This window comes from Trichechus manatus, unplaced genomic scaffold (genome assembly GCF_000243295.1).
Source record: "Trichechus manatus latirostris isolate Lorelei unplaced genomic scaffold, TriManLat1.0 scaffold00030, whole genome shotgun sequence".
Lineage (NCBI taxonomy): Eukaryota > Metazoa > Chordata > Mammalia > Sirenia > Trichechidae > Trichechus > Trichechus manatus.
In genome coordinates this window covers 8,481,917-8,498,009 of record NW_004443966.1, presented here as the reverse complement: position 1 = coordinate 8,498,009, position 16,093 = coordinate 8,481,917, and the positions used below count along the sequence as shown (strand labels likewise).

The window sequence follows — 16,093 nt, the reverse complement described above, 5'->3', positions numbered from 1 at the left end:
AAGCAAACAGACCCACTGAGACTTACCCCCTGGCCTTTTGAAAGAAGGAGATTTCATTCATTTTCAAAACTGTCTAGATTTGAAGCAGGAGAAGCCCACACCAGGAATTAATTGACTGCTTTGACAAGGCAGAGTCTGGGATCTCTAAATGGAGCCACAGTATACCAGCCTGAACTGGTGACTTTATCAGGCTGATAATGACTGCATACTGTTTAATGATAATTATCATAACTATAGTACTATCTAGTTTCAGGCTATCATCTCTTTAGGGAGATATGAGCAACCAACCTTCTCTAAATTAGCAATTAAAGATCAGTTATTGTCCTGAAAAACCATATTATTAATTTCACAATCTGACAATGGACATTTCAAAACACATCCTATGCTATCATAGGATGGCAATTAGATGTTGATGAACAATTGTTAATTTTAATGATATCAAACTGACATGTCTAGTGGAACATTCCTTGGGGGAAGGAGCAGGTGATGTGGAGTTAAAACTGTCTCCAATCAGATTTCCCTACTGCACTGACTCAACTGATGGGTCACTACATGAGCAAAAGATACTCATGTTATTTTTGTTATTTCCATTGCCTACAAGAGTTCACCAAGGGCTTTTTCACATATCATTTCAGCGGTTTCCACATCTGGCTATATACTAGAACCATGGAGAGATTTTTGAAGTGCACATACAGATTCCTGGCCTTCACCCCATAGAGATTTCCAGGTGAGCAGGTCTGGGGTGGGGACTGGGAATCTGCATTGTAAAAAGCTCCCCAGTGATTCCAAACACCAACACTTAGGAGCCACTTTACTATCTCATTTTGGATGGGTTCCCACAGCAACCCTAGGACTTACACGGGGGAGATTAATTATCTCTACTTTACAAACAAGGAAACCAATGATATCTTCTCCATCTCCACTTTTTTTTCTTGTGTGAAATTAGAAGGAAGGGTGCTATGGCTTCTAGAAGTGAGAATGAATAATTTGTTGGACGTTATTATTGAACATTTGTACATTCACAGAACCCTCAAGAGAAAGAAGGCTGTTGGTGTCAGCCTCGACCTCACTCAGCCCCTTAGAATAAAGTAGCTGGGGGCTAAGTCTGAGGGAAGTCGAGGAGGAAATGGAGTTAAAAACTGCTGTGGATTGAATTGTGACCCCCTTCCCCCAAATATGTGTTGGAATCCTAACCCCCTATACCTGTAGATGTTATCCTGTTTGGGAAAAGGGTTTTCTTTGTAATGTCAATGAGGCCGTATCAGTATAGGATGTGTCTTAAACCTAATCACTCTGAGTTATAAAAAGAGCAGATCAGACACAGAGATACATACACAAGGGTGGGTGGTGGGTGGGTGGGAGATAGGCCAAGGACCCAAGGAATGCCCGGAGCTACCTATAAGGAAGGAATAGACATGGGCTGAGACCCTGCTGACTGATTTTATGTTACTATATTCAGCGTGAATTTTAGCTTCCAGAACTGTGAGAAAATAAATTCCTGATCTTACAGCAGCACCAGTAAACTAAGTGAAGGACGGAAGGTGAACGCCTGGGAGCTCCGACCCACCTTGCTCATGGCTTCTGCTATGGCATCCACCATGCCCCCCACCAGCCCCACTTCACTGGCTGCTTCGTTCAGCGTCACCATGATGTCGTCCACAGCCTCCTTCATCAGCTGGGCGGCCTCCATGATGGCATCATGCGTGTGCTGCGCCTGAGAAGGGAAGGGGAGGAGAGACTTGTGAACTGTTTCTATAGGCAGAAGAAAATGGTGCTCAGTCTTTTAATAATCACTTCGCTTCCTTTAAGAATGCACAACTACATCCATGGCCCATCAACAGAGGAACGGATAGACAGAATGTGGTATATCCATCCAACGGACTAGTATTCAGCCATAAACAAAGGAGTGAAGTCCTGACACGCGCTGCGATACGGACGTACTTTGAAAACACTACACTAAGGGAAAGAAGCCAGACATAAAAGGCCACATACTGTGGGATTCCACTGCCATCAGAGTCCAGAACAGATAAATCCACAGAGACAGAAAGCAGATGAGTGGTGGCCAGGGTCTCAGGGAAAGGGGGAACAGGGAGGAACTGCTTAATGGATATGAGATTTTCTTTTGGGGTGATGAAAATGTTTCGGAACTAGACAGAGGTTGTGGTTGCACAACACTGACTATACTAAATGCTACTAAATTATTCACTTTAAGGTGGTGAATTATAGTCTATGGGAACTTCACCTCAACTAAAAAAACTCCAAAAACCTACATACACGTTATGGAGCAGAGCAAGATAGTCTGTATTTTTCCTTTTCTTTATATTATGTGCGTACATTTGTTTGGAAAGTAAGTAAAAATCAGAAAGACGTATAAACTCGTTGCCATTGAGTTGATTCCTACTCATAGCGACACTATAGGACAGAGGACAACTTCCCCATAGAGTTTCCAAGGAGCGACTGTTGGGTTTGAACTGCCGACCTTTTGGTTAGCAGCTAAGCTCTTAACCACTGAGCCATGAGGGCTCCAAACTGAACAGAAAGACATACAGAAAAAGAAAACCATTCCTTTATAGTCTGGAGGAAGCCAGAACTGCTTATGACATGATTATATGTTACTATGTTCAAGGTAGTAGAAACAGACTTCCACGGATTCCTAAATGTACAAGTTAACACATTCAATAAAGATAAACAAAAGAAAAATGTGGTCACGACAAACGTATTTCTCTTCAAAGTTGTCCGATACACTATAATTCCTTTTCTATAAGTATGGAAATGTTGATAAGAGGAGGAGAAATGAATCTGTAGGAGGCCTAACATGCTCTGGGACTCTCAACAATTACATCCATGGCGATCCCATGCACAAGGGGACTGGACTGTTGTGATCCATAGGTGATTCTGACACAAAGTCATAAAAGATGACACAGCCCTTACCTGACCCCCTTCCTCTTCTCCCCTGCCCACTGCTGGCTCCCCTCCCTCCCTCCCTCTCTCTCTGGACATGTGCCTTTGGAGCCCCCTGTAAGAAGTCTGGCTATCTGGAAGCTGTGTGCTGGACAGACCACATAAGGACAGGCACCACGTGGCAGAGGGAGGGGCCTCAGGAACCTGCTCTGCACAGTTAGCTTGAGGCCTCTCGCTCACCATCCTCTTCTGCATCCCAGTGACAACCTGGCCCCGGCTCTCGTGGCTCTGTGTCCCACTCCAGCTCCACACTTGCCCCCTGAACTTGCTGCCCGTTCACAGTCCCCACGTTCGTCGCTTGGAGTCCCCAGGGCACGGTACCACAGTCCACCTCCTGGTAGCTTGCCAGCAGATGAGCCCGACCCCGGGACCACAGCCACGCGGGGGTCGTGGGTGCCTGGCCCCGCTCAGAGGGGGACGATCCTCCAGAAGACCCAAGACACAGCAGCTGTCCCTTGGTAGGGAGAAGATGAGGGAGTCAGCAGATAAAAAATGGTAATTCTTCTGAGTGATTTAGATAAAAGAAGAATTCCAAGAAGGGGCTGTGTGACTCAGGGGAATTGGCCCTGTCTACTGAGCTGACAACCCACGGGAGGCCGAGAGAGTCCTTCAAAAATGACAACTGAGATGAGAAATGTGCTGATGACAGGTGGCCGTCCTCAAGGCAGCCGTGTCAGGATGTCTTACTGTCTCTCTGAGGGAAGATGGCAGAGTAAACTGGTAATGTAGGTTGACGGTTGATTTCAACATGTACCAGTTACTTGGCACAATGTGTGACCTGCTTTATTTTGATGATGTTGCTGTTATTGTTGATAGCTGCCATCAAGCTGATTCCAACTCATAGCGACCGCATGTACAACAGAATGAAACACTGCCCGGTCCTGCGCCATCCTCACAATCCTTGCTGTGCTTGAGCTCACTGTTGCAGCCACTGTGTCACTCCATCTCGTTGAGGGTCTTCCTCTCTTTCGCTGACTCTCTACTGTACCAAGCATGATGTCCTATTTTGACGATGGAAGTCTAAAAAGTGACCTGCCTCAGACAGAGCATCTCATTCTCATTTATACAGAAGGTGAAATGGAAGGTGTATCTTTCTGTAAATTGCACTCAGAACAAGATGACTGTTAGGTGACATAAAAATGTCAGCAATTCTTCGCATTCATATTTAAACAAAGTACACATTGGGGGAGAAGTGAGTGCTGCTTGCCAAGTATCTGCTCTCCCATGTGGGCTTAAAATGGTACCAGAAACGAGAAATGACGTTCTGATACATGCTATGACACGGACGAACCTTGCAATCATCATGCTGAGTGAGATAAGTCAGACAGATACCGTGTGATTCCACTTATCTATCTAGAATGGGCAAATGCATAGAAACTAAAGCTTATCAGTGGTTACCAGGAGTGGTGGGAGGGGGAAACGGGGAGGTATTTGATTAACGGGTATTGAGTCTCTGCTAAGAGTGAAGAAAAAAATTGGAAACGGTTAGTAGTACTGGTTGTACAACACGGTGAATGCAGTTAACGTCACTGACTCGCATGAGTGAAAACGGATGGAATGGCAAATGTTTTCTTACATACATTTCACCACAATAAAAAAAAAAAAAAAGGGATCAGAATTTTGGGGGCAGCAGCAGCAAGTTACATAACTGCTCTCTGGACTCCTTGGAAAGTTTAAAGGACACTGTCATAGATTGAACTGTGTCCCCCCAAAATATGCGTCAACTTGGTTAGGCCATGATTCCCAGTATTGTCTGGCTGTCCTTCATTTTGTGATTGCAATTTTATGGTAAACAGGATTAAGGTAGGATTGTAACACCCCTACTAAGGTCACATCCCTGATCCAACGTAAAGGGAGTTTCCCTGGGGTGTGGCCTGCACCACCTTTTATCTTACAAGAGATAAAAGGGAAGCAAGCAGAGAGTGGGGACCTCATACCACCAAGAAAGAAGCACTGGGAGCAGAGCGTGTCCTTTGGACCCTGGGGTTCCTAAGCGGAGAAGCTCCTACTCTAGGGGAAGACTGATGAGAAGGACCTTCCTCCAGAGCCGACAGAGAGAGAAAGCCGTCCCCTGGAGCTGACACCCTGAATTCGGATCCAGCCTACTAAACTGTGAGAAAATAAACTTCTCCCTGTTAAAGCCATCCACTTGTGGTATTTCTGTTATCCCTGCGCTAGATAACTAAGACAGACACCTTCCCCAAACCTTCAAAAGCACACGCTTTTATGGGTGGTGGTTGCACCACATGATTAACGTAACTGCTGTTACTAAATTGTACACCTGAAAAATGCTGAACAGGCAAATACTGTGTTCTATACATGTATGTATTTACAACAATTAAAAAAAAAAAGCAACAAAAACACACCCTTGCTCTTGGGTATACCAGAAACGAATTGCCCCCCTCTGCCTCCACACGCTGTTTGCACTGTGGAACTCCCTGGACGGCATGCCCTTCTTCACTCCACATGTTCAAATTTCACAAATCCTTAAAGGGCCAGCTCAATCTACCTCTCCTAGGAAACCTCCACCAATTACTCTAGGCTCATCCAGGATCTTTTCCTCTGAACCTCAAAGGCAAATCTCATCTTAATTACACAGCCTAGTCCCAAATTGGACACGCTCGCTACTGAGCACAATAATGTCAGACACCCAAAGGCACAGTAGGATCTCAGCTCAGGCACGTTTAAATGACCACAGCAGCCGGGTGAATGAGTCAGTGGGCAGCCGGGGTAAATGAGTCAGTGGGCAGCCGGGTAAATGAGTCAGTGGGCGCAATGACAAGGACGTTATTGTAGACCCTGGAGGGGCTCCTTGTTAGATGCTCCTTATGACACAATACATGAGAAAAAATCCAATACCTTTCTTTTTTTGGAAATGTGTCTGAAGTCTACCTCCAAGGGAGCTTTATTCCTTTATTACAGTTCAACCACAAAGCCCTTTATAGAAGGCATGGATATCACGGGAGAATGGACAGTGGGAGAAGGCTGTAGGGAAGCAGGCTTCGACATTAGCAAAGGAGAAAAACAGCTAATAATAAGGACTGTCCCACAGTGGACAGGGCTATGTTTTTGCTGGAGTGTTGCAGGAAGCTGGAGGGGCCCATCAAAGATGCTGTAGATAGAAGGGAGCTGAAGGCAGAGAAAAGGGATGAGCATAGAAGGAAGCTCAGTGGGTAGAGGGTGAGGCTGCAGAGACCTTTGAAATGCATGAGATTCACTGAGCCTGGGCTCTGGGACTGCCACTGTTTCTGTTTTTTTAATACATATTGTGTCAGGCCCTGCTTTAGTTTTCTCTGGCTGCCTGTTATGGATTGAATTGTGTCCCCCACAAATGTGTGTCAACTTGGCTAGGCCATGATTCCCAGTATTGCATAGTTGTCCTCCATTTTGTGATCTGATGTGATCAACCTTGTTGTTGTTGTCAGTCACCGCTGAATCAGTTCTGACTCACAGCAACCCCACGTACAACAGAACGAAACACTGCCCAGTCCTGTGCCATCCTCACAATCGTTGTTATGCTTGAGCCCACTGTTGCTGCCACTGTGTCAATCCATTTCGTTGAGGATCTTCCTCTTTATCGCTGACCCTCTACTTTATCCAAGCATGATGTCCTTCTCCAGGGACTGGTCCCTCCTGATAACAGGTCCAAAGTATGTGACATGTAGTCTTGCCATCCTTGCTTCTAAGGAGCATTCTGTAATTATCCTATGTGTGGTAAATCCTAACCTCTATAATAATGAGGCAGGATTAGAGGCAGTTATGTTAATGAGACAAGATGCAATCAACAGGATTAGGTTATATCTGGAGGCAATCTCTTTTGAGCTATAAAAGAGATCAGAGAGGAAAGGGATCTCATACCACCAAGAAAGAAGTTCTGGGAGCGCAAGCATCCTTTGGACCTGGGGTCCCTGTGCTGAGAAGCTCTTAGACCAGGTGAAGACTGATGACAAGGACCTTACCCCAGGACCGACAGAGACAGAAAGCCTTCCCTGGAGCTGACACCCTGAATTTGGAGTTCTAGCTTCCTAAACTGTAAGAGAATACACTTCTGTTTGTTAAAGCCATCCCCTTGTGGTATTTCTGTTATAGCGGCACTAGATGACTAAGACAAATCCCAATCCCTATACCTGTGTATGTGATCCTATTTGGAAATAAGGTTTCATTTGTTATGTTAATTAGATCATTCTTGAGCAGGGTGGGCTCTAAATCTAATCAGTTATGAAAGAGCAGATGAGAAACCGAGACATGCACACGGGGACATACAGATACCATGTATGTGCGGATCGTCTACAAGCGAAGGAACCAGGGACTGCCCAGGACTACCTCCAAGGAAGGAAGCCACATGGTCGAGACCTAGATTTGGACTTTCAGCCTCCAGAAGTGTGAAAGAATAAATTTGTTCTTTAAAGCCCCCTACGGGTCGTATTTCTGTTACAGCAGCACTAAGAGACTAAGATATTGCCCTAACAAATTACTGCAAACTGGGGGGCTTAAAATAACAGAAGTGTATTCTCTCACAGTTCTAGAGGCCAGAAGTCTCAAATCAAGGTGTCAGTGGGGGCATGTTCCCTCTGAAGCCTCTAAGGAGAATCCTTCCTCCAGCTTCTGGTGGCCCCCATAGCCCCTGGCTTGTGGCAGCATCACTCCGATCTCTGCCTGCATCTCCACGTGGCCATCTTCCCTCTGTGTCTGGGTCACTGCTCTCCTTCTTATAAGGACATCAGTCATAGTGGATTACGGTCCACCCCACTGCAGTATGACCTCATGTTAACTTAGCTAACTACACCTGCAAGGATCCTATTTCCATAAGGTCACATTCTGAGGTTCCAGGAAGAATGTAAATTTTAGGGGGACACTATTCATCCCAGTACGGGCACATTATCTCATTTAATCTCTCCAGCTATCCTAGGTGGGTATTTATTATGAACCCCATTGTTTAGATGAGGAAACAAAGAAATGAGGTAAACTGCTAGCAAAAGGCAGGATTAGGGTTTGAATCCAATTATGCCTGACCCCAAAGCTTGTGCTATTTTCCACCAAATCAAAGCCACTGACACTCATTTAGTAACTACATTTTAATTCCATTTCCTCTGCAAATGGGGACGTACAACACCTATCACCTAGCAAGCACCTAGTAAACATTTGTGCAAAGAATAACATCCAATTTGATTAGGTCTGGGCATCGCATCCTTAGGAAAGGGCCTACAGGACCCTTCTAGTGTCCCGGGCATCCATGTGACAAGCCTGTCAGGACGGCAGACAGTGCAGGCTGAACGAGGCATCAGTGAGGGGAGAGAAGACCTCTCTTGCCTTCACTCATCCCATGCTTTAGTTCATCACCTAGTGTACCAGTCAGTCATTCACTGAAAACTAGTTCACACTGGTTCTCAGCTGCCATTTGCACATCTTTATAAAGCTTAGAGTGTCAACGACCTATGCTCCAACCATGAGGTTCCCTGGGATAAAAGACTGCCAGAAGAATGAACAAATCCATCTTGGAAGAAGTACAGACAGGATGCTCCTTAGAAGCGAGGATGGCGAGACTCTGTCTCGTGTATTTCGGACATGTTACCAGGAGGGATCAGTTCTTGGAGAAGGACATCATGCTTGGTAAAGCAGATGGCAAAAAAGAGGAAGATCCTCAATGAGATGGACTGACACAGTGGCTGCAACAATGGGCTCAAACATAACAACGACTGTGAGGATGGCGCAGGACTGGGCAGTGTTTCCTTCTGTTGTACAGAGGGTCGCTATGAGTCGGAACCGACTCGATGGCATCTAACGACAACAACATCTATGCCTCTGTATATGCGGTTCCCGCGTCTTAGGATGCCTCTAGCCACCCTTAAATGCTACGTAATTTCCTTTTTTGATATCAACAGCCAACATGTCTCCTCTCCCCTGTGGCTTTTCTTGACTCTTCTCCAGCCCTGGTTTGGGACAAAGTTCACCTGTGTTCACATAGTGCCTTCTGGTTAAGAGCACTGGCTCAGTTCTGACTCCACATCCACTTGAGACCGGGGACAATTTAAGCGTTCTCAGTCTCAGTCTCCACATCTGCAAAATGGGACGCTACCTACCTCACAGAGCTTTAATAAGGATTAAACAACGGGAAGATATAGGTGACACAGAGTCAGCACTCGATAACTGTTAGCTATGAGATCACACCACCACCCGGCTGTCACTTGGTCATACTGTGGTGGCTTGAGTGTTGCTGTGATGTTAGAAACTATAGCACCGGCTTTTCAAATAACAGCAGGGTCACTCATGGTAGGCAGGTTTCAGAGCTTCTGGACTAAGACAGACTAGGAAGAAATGCCTGGCAATCTACTTCTGAAAATCAGCCAACGGAAACTTCACGGATCACAACAGAACATTGTCTGAGACAGTGTTGGAAGATGAGCCCAAACATACCAACGATCATGAAGATGGAGCAGGACTGGGCAATGTTTTGTTCTATTTTCTCCCACACAAGGTCACTAAGAGTCGAAGCTGACATGACAGCAACTAACAACTAACGTGAAATCACTCTTTTATGATTCTGACTCGATCTGGAGTCTTCTCTGCTATACCGTGCTATGGATTTGAAGACATTAGAGATGCAACATACAGCATAATGATAATACATACACACATACAGAATCCTAGAGCTTGCAAATGAGTATCCTATACAAATCTTGACAGTCTGTGCTCTCTCAGGTCAGTGTGCTTAGGTGAGGCTCTGTTAAGATCAGATTGGTCAGGTGGTGCCGGCTGCTAGGAGGTGCAAACAGCAGGAGGGGCCTCCAACCTCCTCACCAGGTACCAGGGCACTCACGAAATAAGGCACACAATGGTTTCCCAAGCAAAGCAATCGCTGACATAAATGGCACCCTGGGAGAAAATGACATGCTGTCACCATGCTACCGAAATATTCCACCTGCAAAGTGTAAGTGTGATCCTCATATTAACCTACTGTCCCCGCAGCAGCAAAAGCAAACGCCACAGATGAACTCTAGTACCAGGAGTGGAAATGACGTTCACTTGAAACCACAGTGCTTTCCTTTGTGCAAGCCAGGTTTCAACCCTGAGCAGGTGCCCAGCAGGTTCTACAGCTTCTATTCCTGTAATAATCACACAATACAATTGTCCTCCCCAAGGACACTTGCCCACACGTTCTGTCAAAGAAAGAAGAACTTATACATGAGCTTTGATTATGTACATTTCTTGCTCTTCTCCTGATGATCACTGGGAAGATCAACACAAGATGATTCCCCACCTGACAGTGGGAGATCAAATGCTACCAAGCGAGAACAGGAGATGTTTTTCCTGGAGGGACACAATACAGCAGGAATGTGTGATGGCTTCTTAGTGGTCACACGTGAATCCGCAACACCCTGGACTGTACCTTGGGGTTCCCGCCACCTTCTTTGGCCGCGTACAACATCTGCAAGGCAGACTCTGCGAGTGTCTTGGTCTGGTCCAGCACTGTCATCTGCTGCTGATGGTCAAGGATCTTGGAAGCCACGCCAACCGCGGCCAAGATCAAGGGTTCAAAGTAGCTTGCCAGCTGTGTGACCTTTCAAGAGAAAAAAATCCACAGACGCAACGTGTAAGTACATGGGTCTCCTTCAGGGGTACCACTGGCTGGGAGGGGGGTGGGTGTGGGGATGAATGACTCAGAGAAAAGCCCAAGATCTGCTGAAACTTACTTCTGAAAGTCCTTGCTAATGAATGAACTCTTGCTTGGTTTTTATCTTCTACGATGACGGCAGAAGACTCAGGGGCGGATTAACCAGTAAGCAAGGTACATACAGGCTTACAGTAAGCAACGTATACACAGGTTTAATTACTAATCTGTAGTGAACAATTTCACATGTGGTTCACCATATCTTTGATGAAAAACAGATGAAACTGCACTACAGATTAGAAAGTAAGCACAAGTCAGTCCGTGCGCACCTGGCACAAGTGCTCAGAAACCCACTCTGAGATTCAGAGTTAGGTGTGAGAACTGAATTCCATTGCACAAACTGTCAGTCTTGCAAACAGAATGCGTTTTAAAGAACCAAAGTCAAGTATCTTACAACTGAGAAGGCAGGGGGAGTAGGAGAAGAATGGGGGACAGGGGAGCTGAGAAGAGATGCCTGAGATCAAAGGCACCCTCAAAAGATTTGGGGCAGCCAATCCCATTGCCTTCTGCCCCACAGGGAAAGAACATTTCAACCAAGTCTTAAGTATGTGATAAAAGCAAAAATGATATCAGTTTTGATGCTCTGCTCATGATTAGCTCAACCTGGGGGAATTTAAGGAGTGGGGAGTTAAGCTCCACCTCCTTGGGGTGCGGAATATCCACACAAATTATTTGGAACTCTTCTGCATGGGAGATTTATGTCTTCTCTCTCATTTCGTTAGTCATTTGGCCATTTATTTATATCAGTATGAACTAATTGATATTTATTTTATACTTTGGGTTAAAATCCAGTACTACTTCATTTCATTACCCCAATCGGGCAAAGGTAAACTGAGTGATGTGATTTTCCCTTCTGCCTGTATCTAGGGAGCCGTGGTGGTTCAGTGGTAGAATTCTCACCTTCCATGAGGGAGACCCGGGTTCAATTCCCGGCCAATGCACCTCATGCGCAGCTAACCCCCTGTGTGTTCGTAGAGGCCCGCGTGTTGCTATGATGCTGAACAGGTTTCAGCAGAGCCTCCAGTCTTAGACATACGAGGAAGAAATGCCTGATGATCTACTTCCAAAAAGCAGCGAATGAACACTCTGTGGATCGCAACAGTCTGATCTGCACCTGACCATGAGGGATGGCGGAGGCAGCAGGCAGGATTTCATTGCGCTGTGCGTGGGGTCTCCACGAGCTGGGGGCTGAGTCAACGGCAGCTAACAACACCGAGTGTAACAAGAACTCTAACACCTTCTGTTCCTGAAGGACCTGACAGAACAGGAAGCATCCTCGCATGGGCTGACACGTCAAATAACACAGAATTGTGAGTATCTGATGCAGGATGTGGATTCCCTGGATCTAGGTGTCACTGGAGAATGTGCATTTCTAATCACGCCCAAGTGGTGTCCCAGCTGCTGAGCCAGCGCAGCACCTAAGTGCTGTGATAGAGCATTTAAAACAACGTGGTATTAACTCTCAGTCAATGGCTCCTCTTGATACGTGGCCTCATGAGGCTTCCTTTCTCTAAGTAAGTGAGGGACTTACTTAGCCAAAGTGCCGAGAGTAAATTTATAACCAAGTGACACAAACATATTTTCTTTTGATGCCACCCACTGACACAGGAATTAATCCTCCAACAGTATCTGTGGAGACAAAGATATTGCCCCCTAAAGACGTCTAGAAATACTTTATGGAATTCCTACTGAAATTACAACTAACTGCTGAAATGTCCAGTTTCTCTAACTCGGCTTCCTTGTCTCTTAGTTTCTTAGTGCTGCTGTTAACAGAATACATGTGGCTTTAATGAACAAAAACTTATCTTTTCTCAGTCTAGGAGGCTAGAAGTCTGCATGAATTCAGGGCCCTGGCTCTAGGGGAAGGCTCCTTCTCTGCCTCTAGGGGAACATGCTTGTCTCGGATTCTCTAGCGTTCTTCTTGGCCTCCCTCGGTTCCTTGGCGATCTACACTTGGCATCTATCCTTCCCCCATTTGTGCTTGTTGGCTTCTGTGCCTGATCTACTCTTTTTATATCTCAGGAGTGATTAGGTGTTAAGACACGCCCTATACTGATATGGCCTCATTAACATGACACAGAAGGCTCTATTTCCGAGCAGGATTACACCCACAGGTATTAAAAAAAAAAGCCATCCAGTGGATTCCCACTCACAGCAACCCTACAGGGCAGAGTAGAACTGCCCCATAGGGTTTCCAATGATCGGCTGGTGGATTCGAATTGCTGACCTTTTGGTTAGTAGCCGAGCTCTTACCATGTATAGGGGTTAGGATTCCAACACATAATTCTGAGGAACACAGTTCAATCCCTATCACTGTGTGACAGACAGCCAGGCAGGGGCCCCAGTCTGCCAGCCTGCAGAGCTCTATCCTCCAGGCCAGTCCCCAAACCCTCCTCACACAGGCGGATAAGCCGTTTTCTTATTATGAAGGAACTTGGCTGAAAAATGGAATTTGTTACAGTGGAGGAGGCAGAGAGGTGCTGGCCATTTTAAATCTCAAAAATCCCACCTCAGAACCAGCAGAAAGCTTAGTGGGCCGTGAAGCTATTCTGTAATTTAAAAGAGCAATATTGATTCTTTAAAATCGATACCTTCAGAAAAGATTTTGGCTACTGGATTTCTTGATCTGCACATCAACACTGACAGTTATACTGATAAATGCTAGGAAACCCTTAAGGTTGTTAAAAATCCAATTTCTGGCCTCTCCCTGGTGAGGCACAGGCTACAGGTCAGCCAACTATCCTTAAAGGATTTGCAAAACGAACCTAAAACAGTCAAAACATCGTTCAGCACTTAGAAAACGTGGGTATTAACTCTCACGGACGACTCCTCTGGAGGGGCCTCACAGGAAGGCTTTGCTCATCCAGAAGGGAAGTTTGTAAGGACTCCTTTCCTCACGTGTAAGAGAGTAAGGGCAAATACAAATTGAAATGTTGTTGTTGTGGCTACGTCGAGTCGGCCCTGACTCATGGCGACCCCGTGCACGATGCAACGAAACGCCCGGTCCCGCGCCATGAATGATCTTGCAGATCAAACAACTGTGATCCATAGAGTTTTTAGTGCCTGGTTTTTTGGAAGCAGATTGCAAAGGCCTTTCTTCCTAGTCTGCCTTAGTCTTGAAGCCCTGCTGAAACCTGTTCAGCATCACAGAAACATGCAGGCCTCCCCTGACAGATGGGTGGTGGCTGTCCATGAAGCGCATTGGCTGGGAATCGAACCCAGGTCTCCCACATGACAGGTGAGAATTCTACCAGTAAACCACCCCTGCCCTCTTACATGAAAAATAATTCATTGCTGCCAAGCTGATTCCAACTCATAGCCCCCCTATAGGACACAGTAGAACTGCCCCACAGAGTTTCCAAGGCTGTAATCTCTAAGGAAGCAGACTGCCACATCTTTTTCCTGAGGAGTGGCTGGTGGGTTTGAACTGCCAACCTTTCGGCTAGCAGCTGAGCGCTTTAACCACTGCATCACCAGGGCTCCTTCAAAGTAAAAATAAACTCATTGCCATCGAGTAAATTCTGACTCATAGCGACCCTACAGCAGCATTTACTTTAGAAAACTTGTAATTTTAAGTTCTTTCTCTCTCTCTTTGAAAAGTGTGTAAATCAAGGATTTTTCCCCAAGGACCTGGGAGCCATTTCTTCTGGAATGTAACCATCGAGGAAGATCACACCCCTCCTTCCCAGTTTCCTGGGAGATGAACCTAACTTCAGGTGGTGCCAGGCTCCAAACTGCCACCCTACTATGATCATAAAGATGCCAGAAAATCAGAATTTTATCTTGAAAACAAGAGCGGAAAGGGTTGTATCTGCTTAGCTTATAAGAGTCAGGTTCCTTTCTGTCTTTTCGATCTCTTTAGCGGCTGTCTGTTTAACGCTTGTTCAGTATAAAATTGTTTTCTTTCTCGTCTACGTTTGTGGAGAGGTTTTCTGGATTGGGAGCAGATTCTGTTTGCAATTACTTTTGCCCAACAATACACACTACAGAGGAACCATGGGAAGAACAATGTACCCCTAACCCACCAGAATGGGGCCAGCCCACCCAGGGGGAATGATAGTGGGCCTCAGGCTAAGAACATCAGCTTCCGTCACTGGTTTATTTCAGAGAAGGTCAAGAGTGATGGCTGTCTGTAAATGCCTTCTTGTTGGCCAAAAAGTCTGACCACAACCAGAACAATCTGAGTAGCTTTCATCTCAGCTCCAGGTAAAAATAGATCCTGAAGTAATACTTTTTGGGTTAGATGCCAAGGGAAGGTTGAGTGAAATTTTCTGCAGCCTAAGCCACCACTGGACCAAGACACGACAGCCGGCACGACAGGCGGTGGGAACAGAGTCAATGCACACGTCTCTCCCAAGCACACGCGCTTTCAGCAGGGTCCTTGGTGCACCTTACCTTATGTCCCAGCTGGGCTGCTTCTCCCCGAGCTGCTGTGGTGATGGGGTCGATGAGGTGTCCAATTTCCTGCACCACCGAAGTCAGCTGCTCCTGCAGGGCCTGATAAGGAGACAGCTGTCAAGTTCATCTCAAAACAGTCCCTCACCGATTCAAAAAGGCCCATGTGAGAGGCAAGGGAGCCGCATGAAATGGACATCTAAAACGTCTGCGTCCATACCATCAAGCCGCCGCTCTACCCTGCCCTTCTTAGTGCTGCCTCAGCTCCCCCCGGCTCCAAACCCCCCGGGTGCTTCCTGTGAGAGACAAGAGCCCTCAAACACTCACTGGAGCCCTTCCTGAGGGCCCCTCATCCTCCTACTGGCTTCTCACTCCCACCAATCAGAAGTGACAACTGATGCTACTGGTATCTTTACTGGTTCTTCAGCGCAATTACTGAAAAGGCACAATAGTAATGGTTTTTTCCAAAAAGGAAAGACAACTTTGTCCAAATGGGAGAGCTAACGGCCGGGCCTGAGGGAACATCCAGGTCGCGTGTACTCCAGAACTAATAACGTCCGAAGGAGGAATGGGAGTGACATAAAATGAGATCACCTCATTAAGTGCAGGACTACTTCCCAAACAGTGACTGTGAAATGTCAGATGAGATTCACCCTGAGCTCAGCTTGGGCTCTTGTTCACTGTATTTGGTGATGCAGACACAAATATAAAAAATGGCACCCTCAAAGTAGTTCTTCCCAGACTGGAGAGACGGTTTAATCTCTCCATCCCAAAGAACTGAACTCCTGCTGAAAAGCAATGGGGCAAGATATCTGGAGGATGCTGTGAGTGTGAGGGGTGGGGAATTCAAAGGTGAAGATTATTAAAACATAACATGGGTACATAAAAGTGCACACGAGCATATAGCTTGATGAACTATCATAAAATGAATACACCCCAAAACCAGCACCCAGATCAAGAAGCAAAGATGGTTGACAAGCAGCAGGATCAGATTCGCTGTAGGAATTTCAAGGTAGCTTCACTGTTAGATGTAGGATTAACAGATCAGAACACTGGACAACCCCTGAC

General features: G+C 46.1%; 1 protein-coding gene across 1 annotated transcript in view; it reads right to left on the bottom strand.

Moving 5' to 3' along the window:
- The window catches only part of TLN2 (talin 2), a 479,103-nt gene that overhangs the window by 63,443 nt on the left and 399,567 nt on the right, over positions 1–16,093 (bottom strand). The window contains exons 33-35 of the mRNA XM_023729855.1: positions 15,026–15,127; positions 10,349–10,519; positions 1,568–1,714 (exon numbers count right to left, since the gene is read on the bottom strand). Coding sequence (XP_023585623.1) covers positions 1,568–1,714; positions 10,349–10,519; positions 15,026–15,127 — 420 coding nt within the window. The remainder of the gene's footprint in view (positions 1–1,567; positions 1,715–10,348; positions 10,520–15,025; positions 15,128–16,093) is intronic.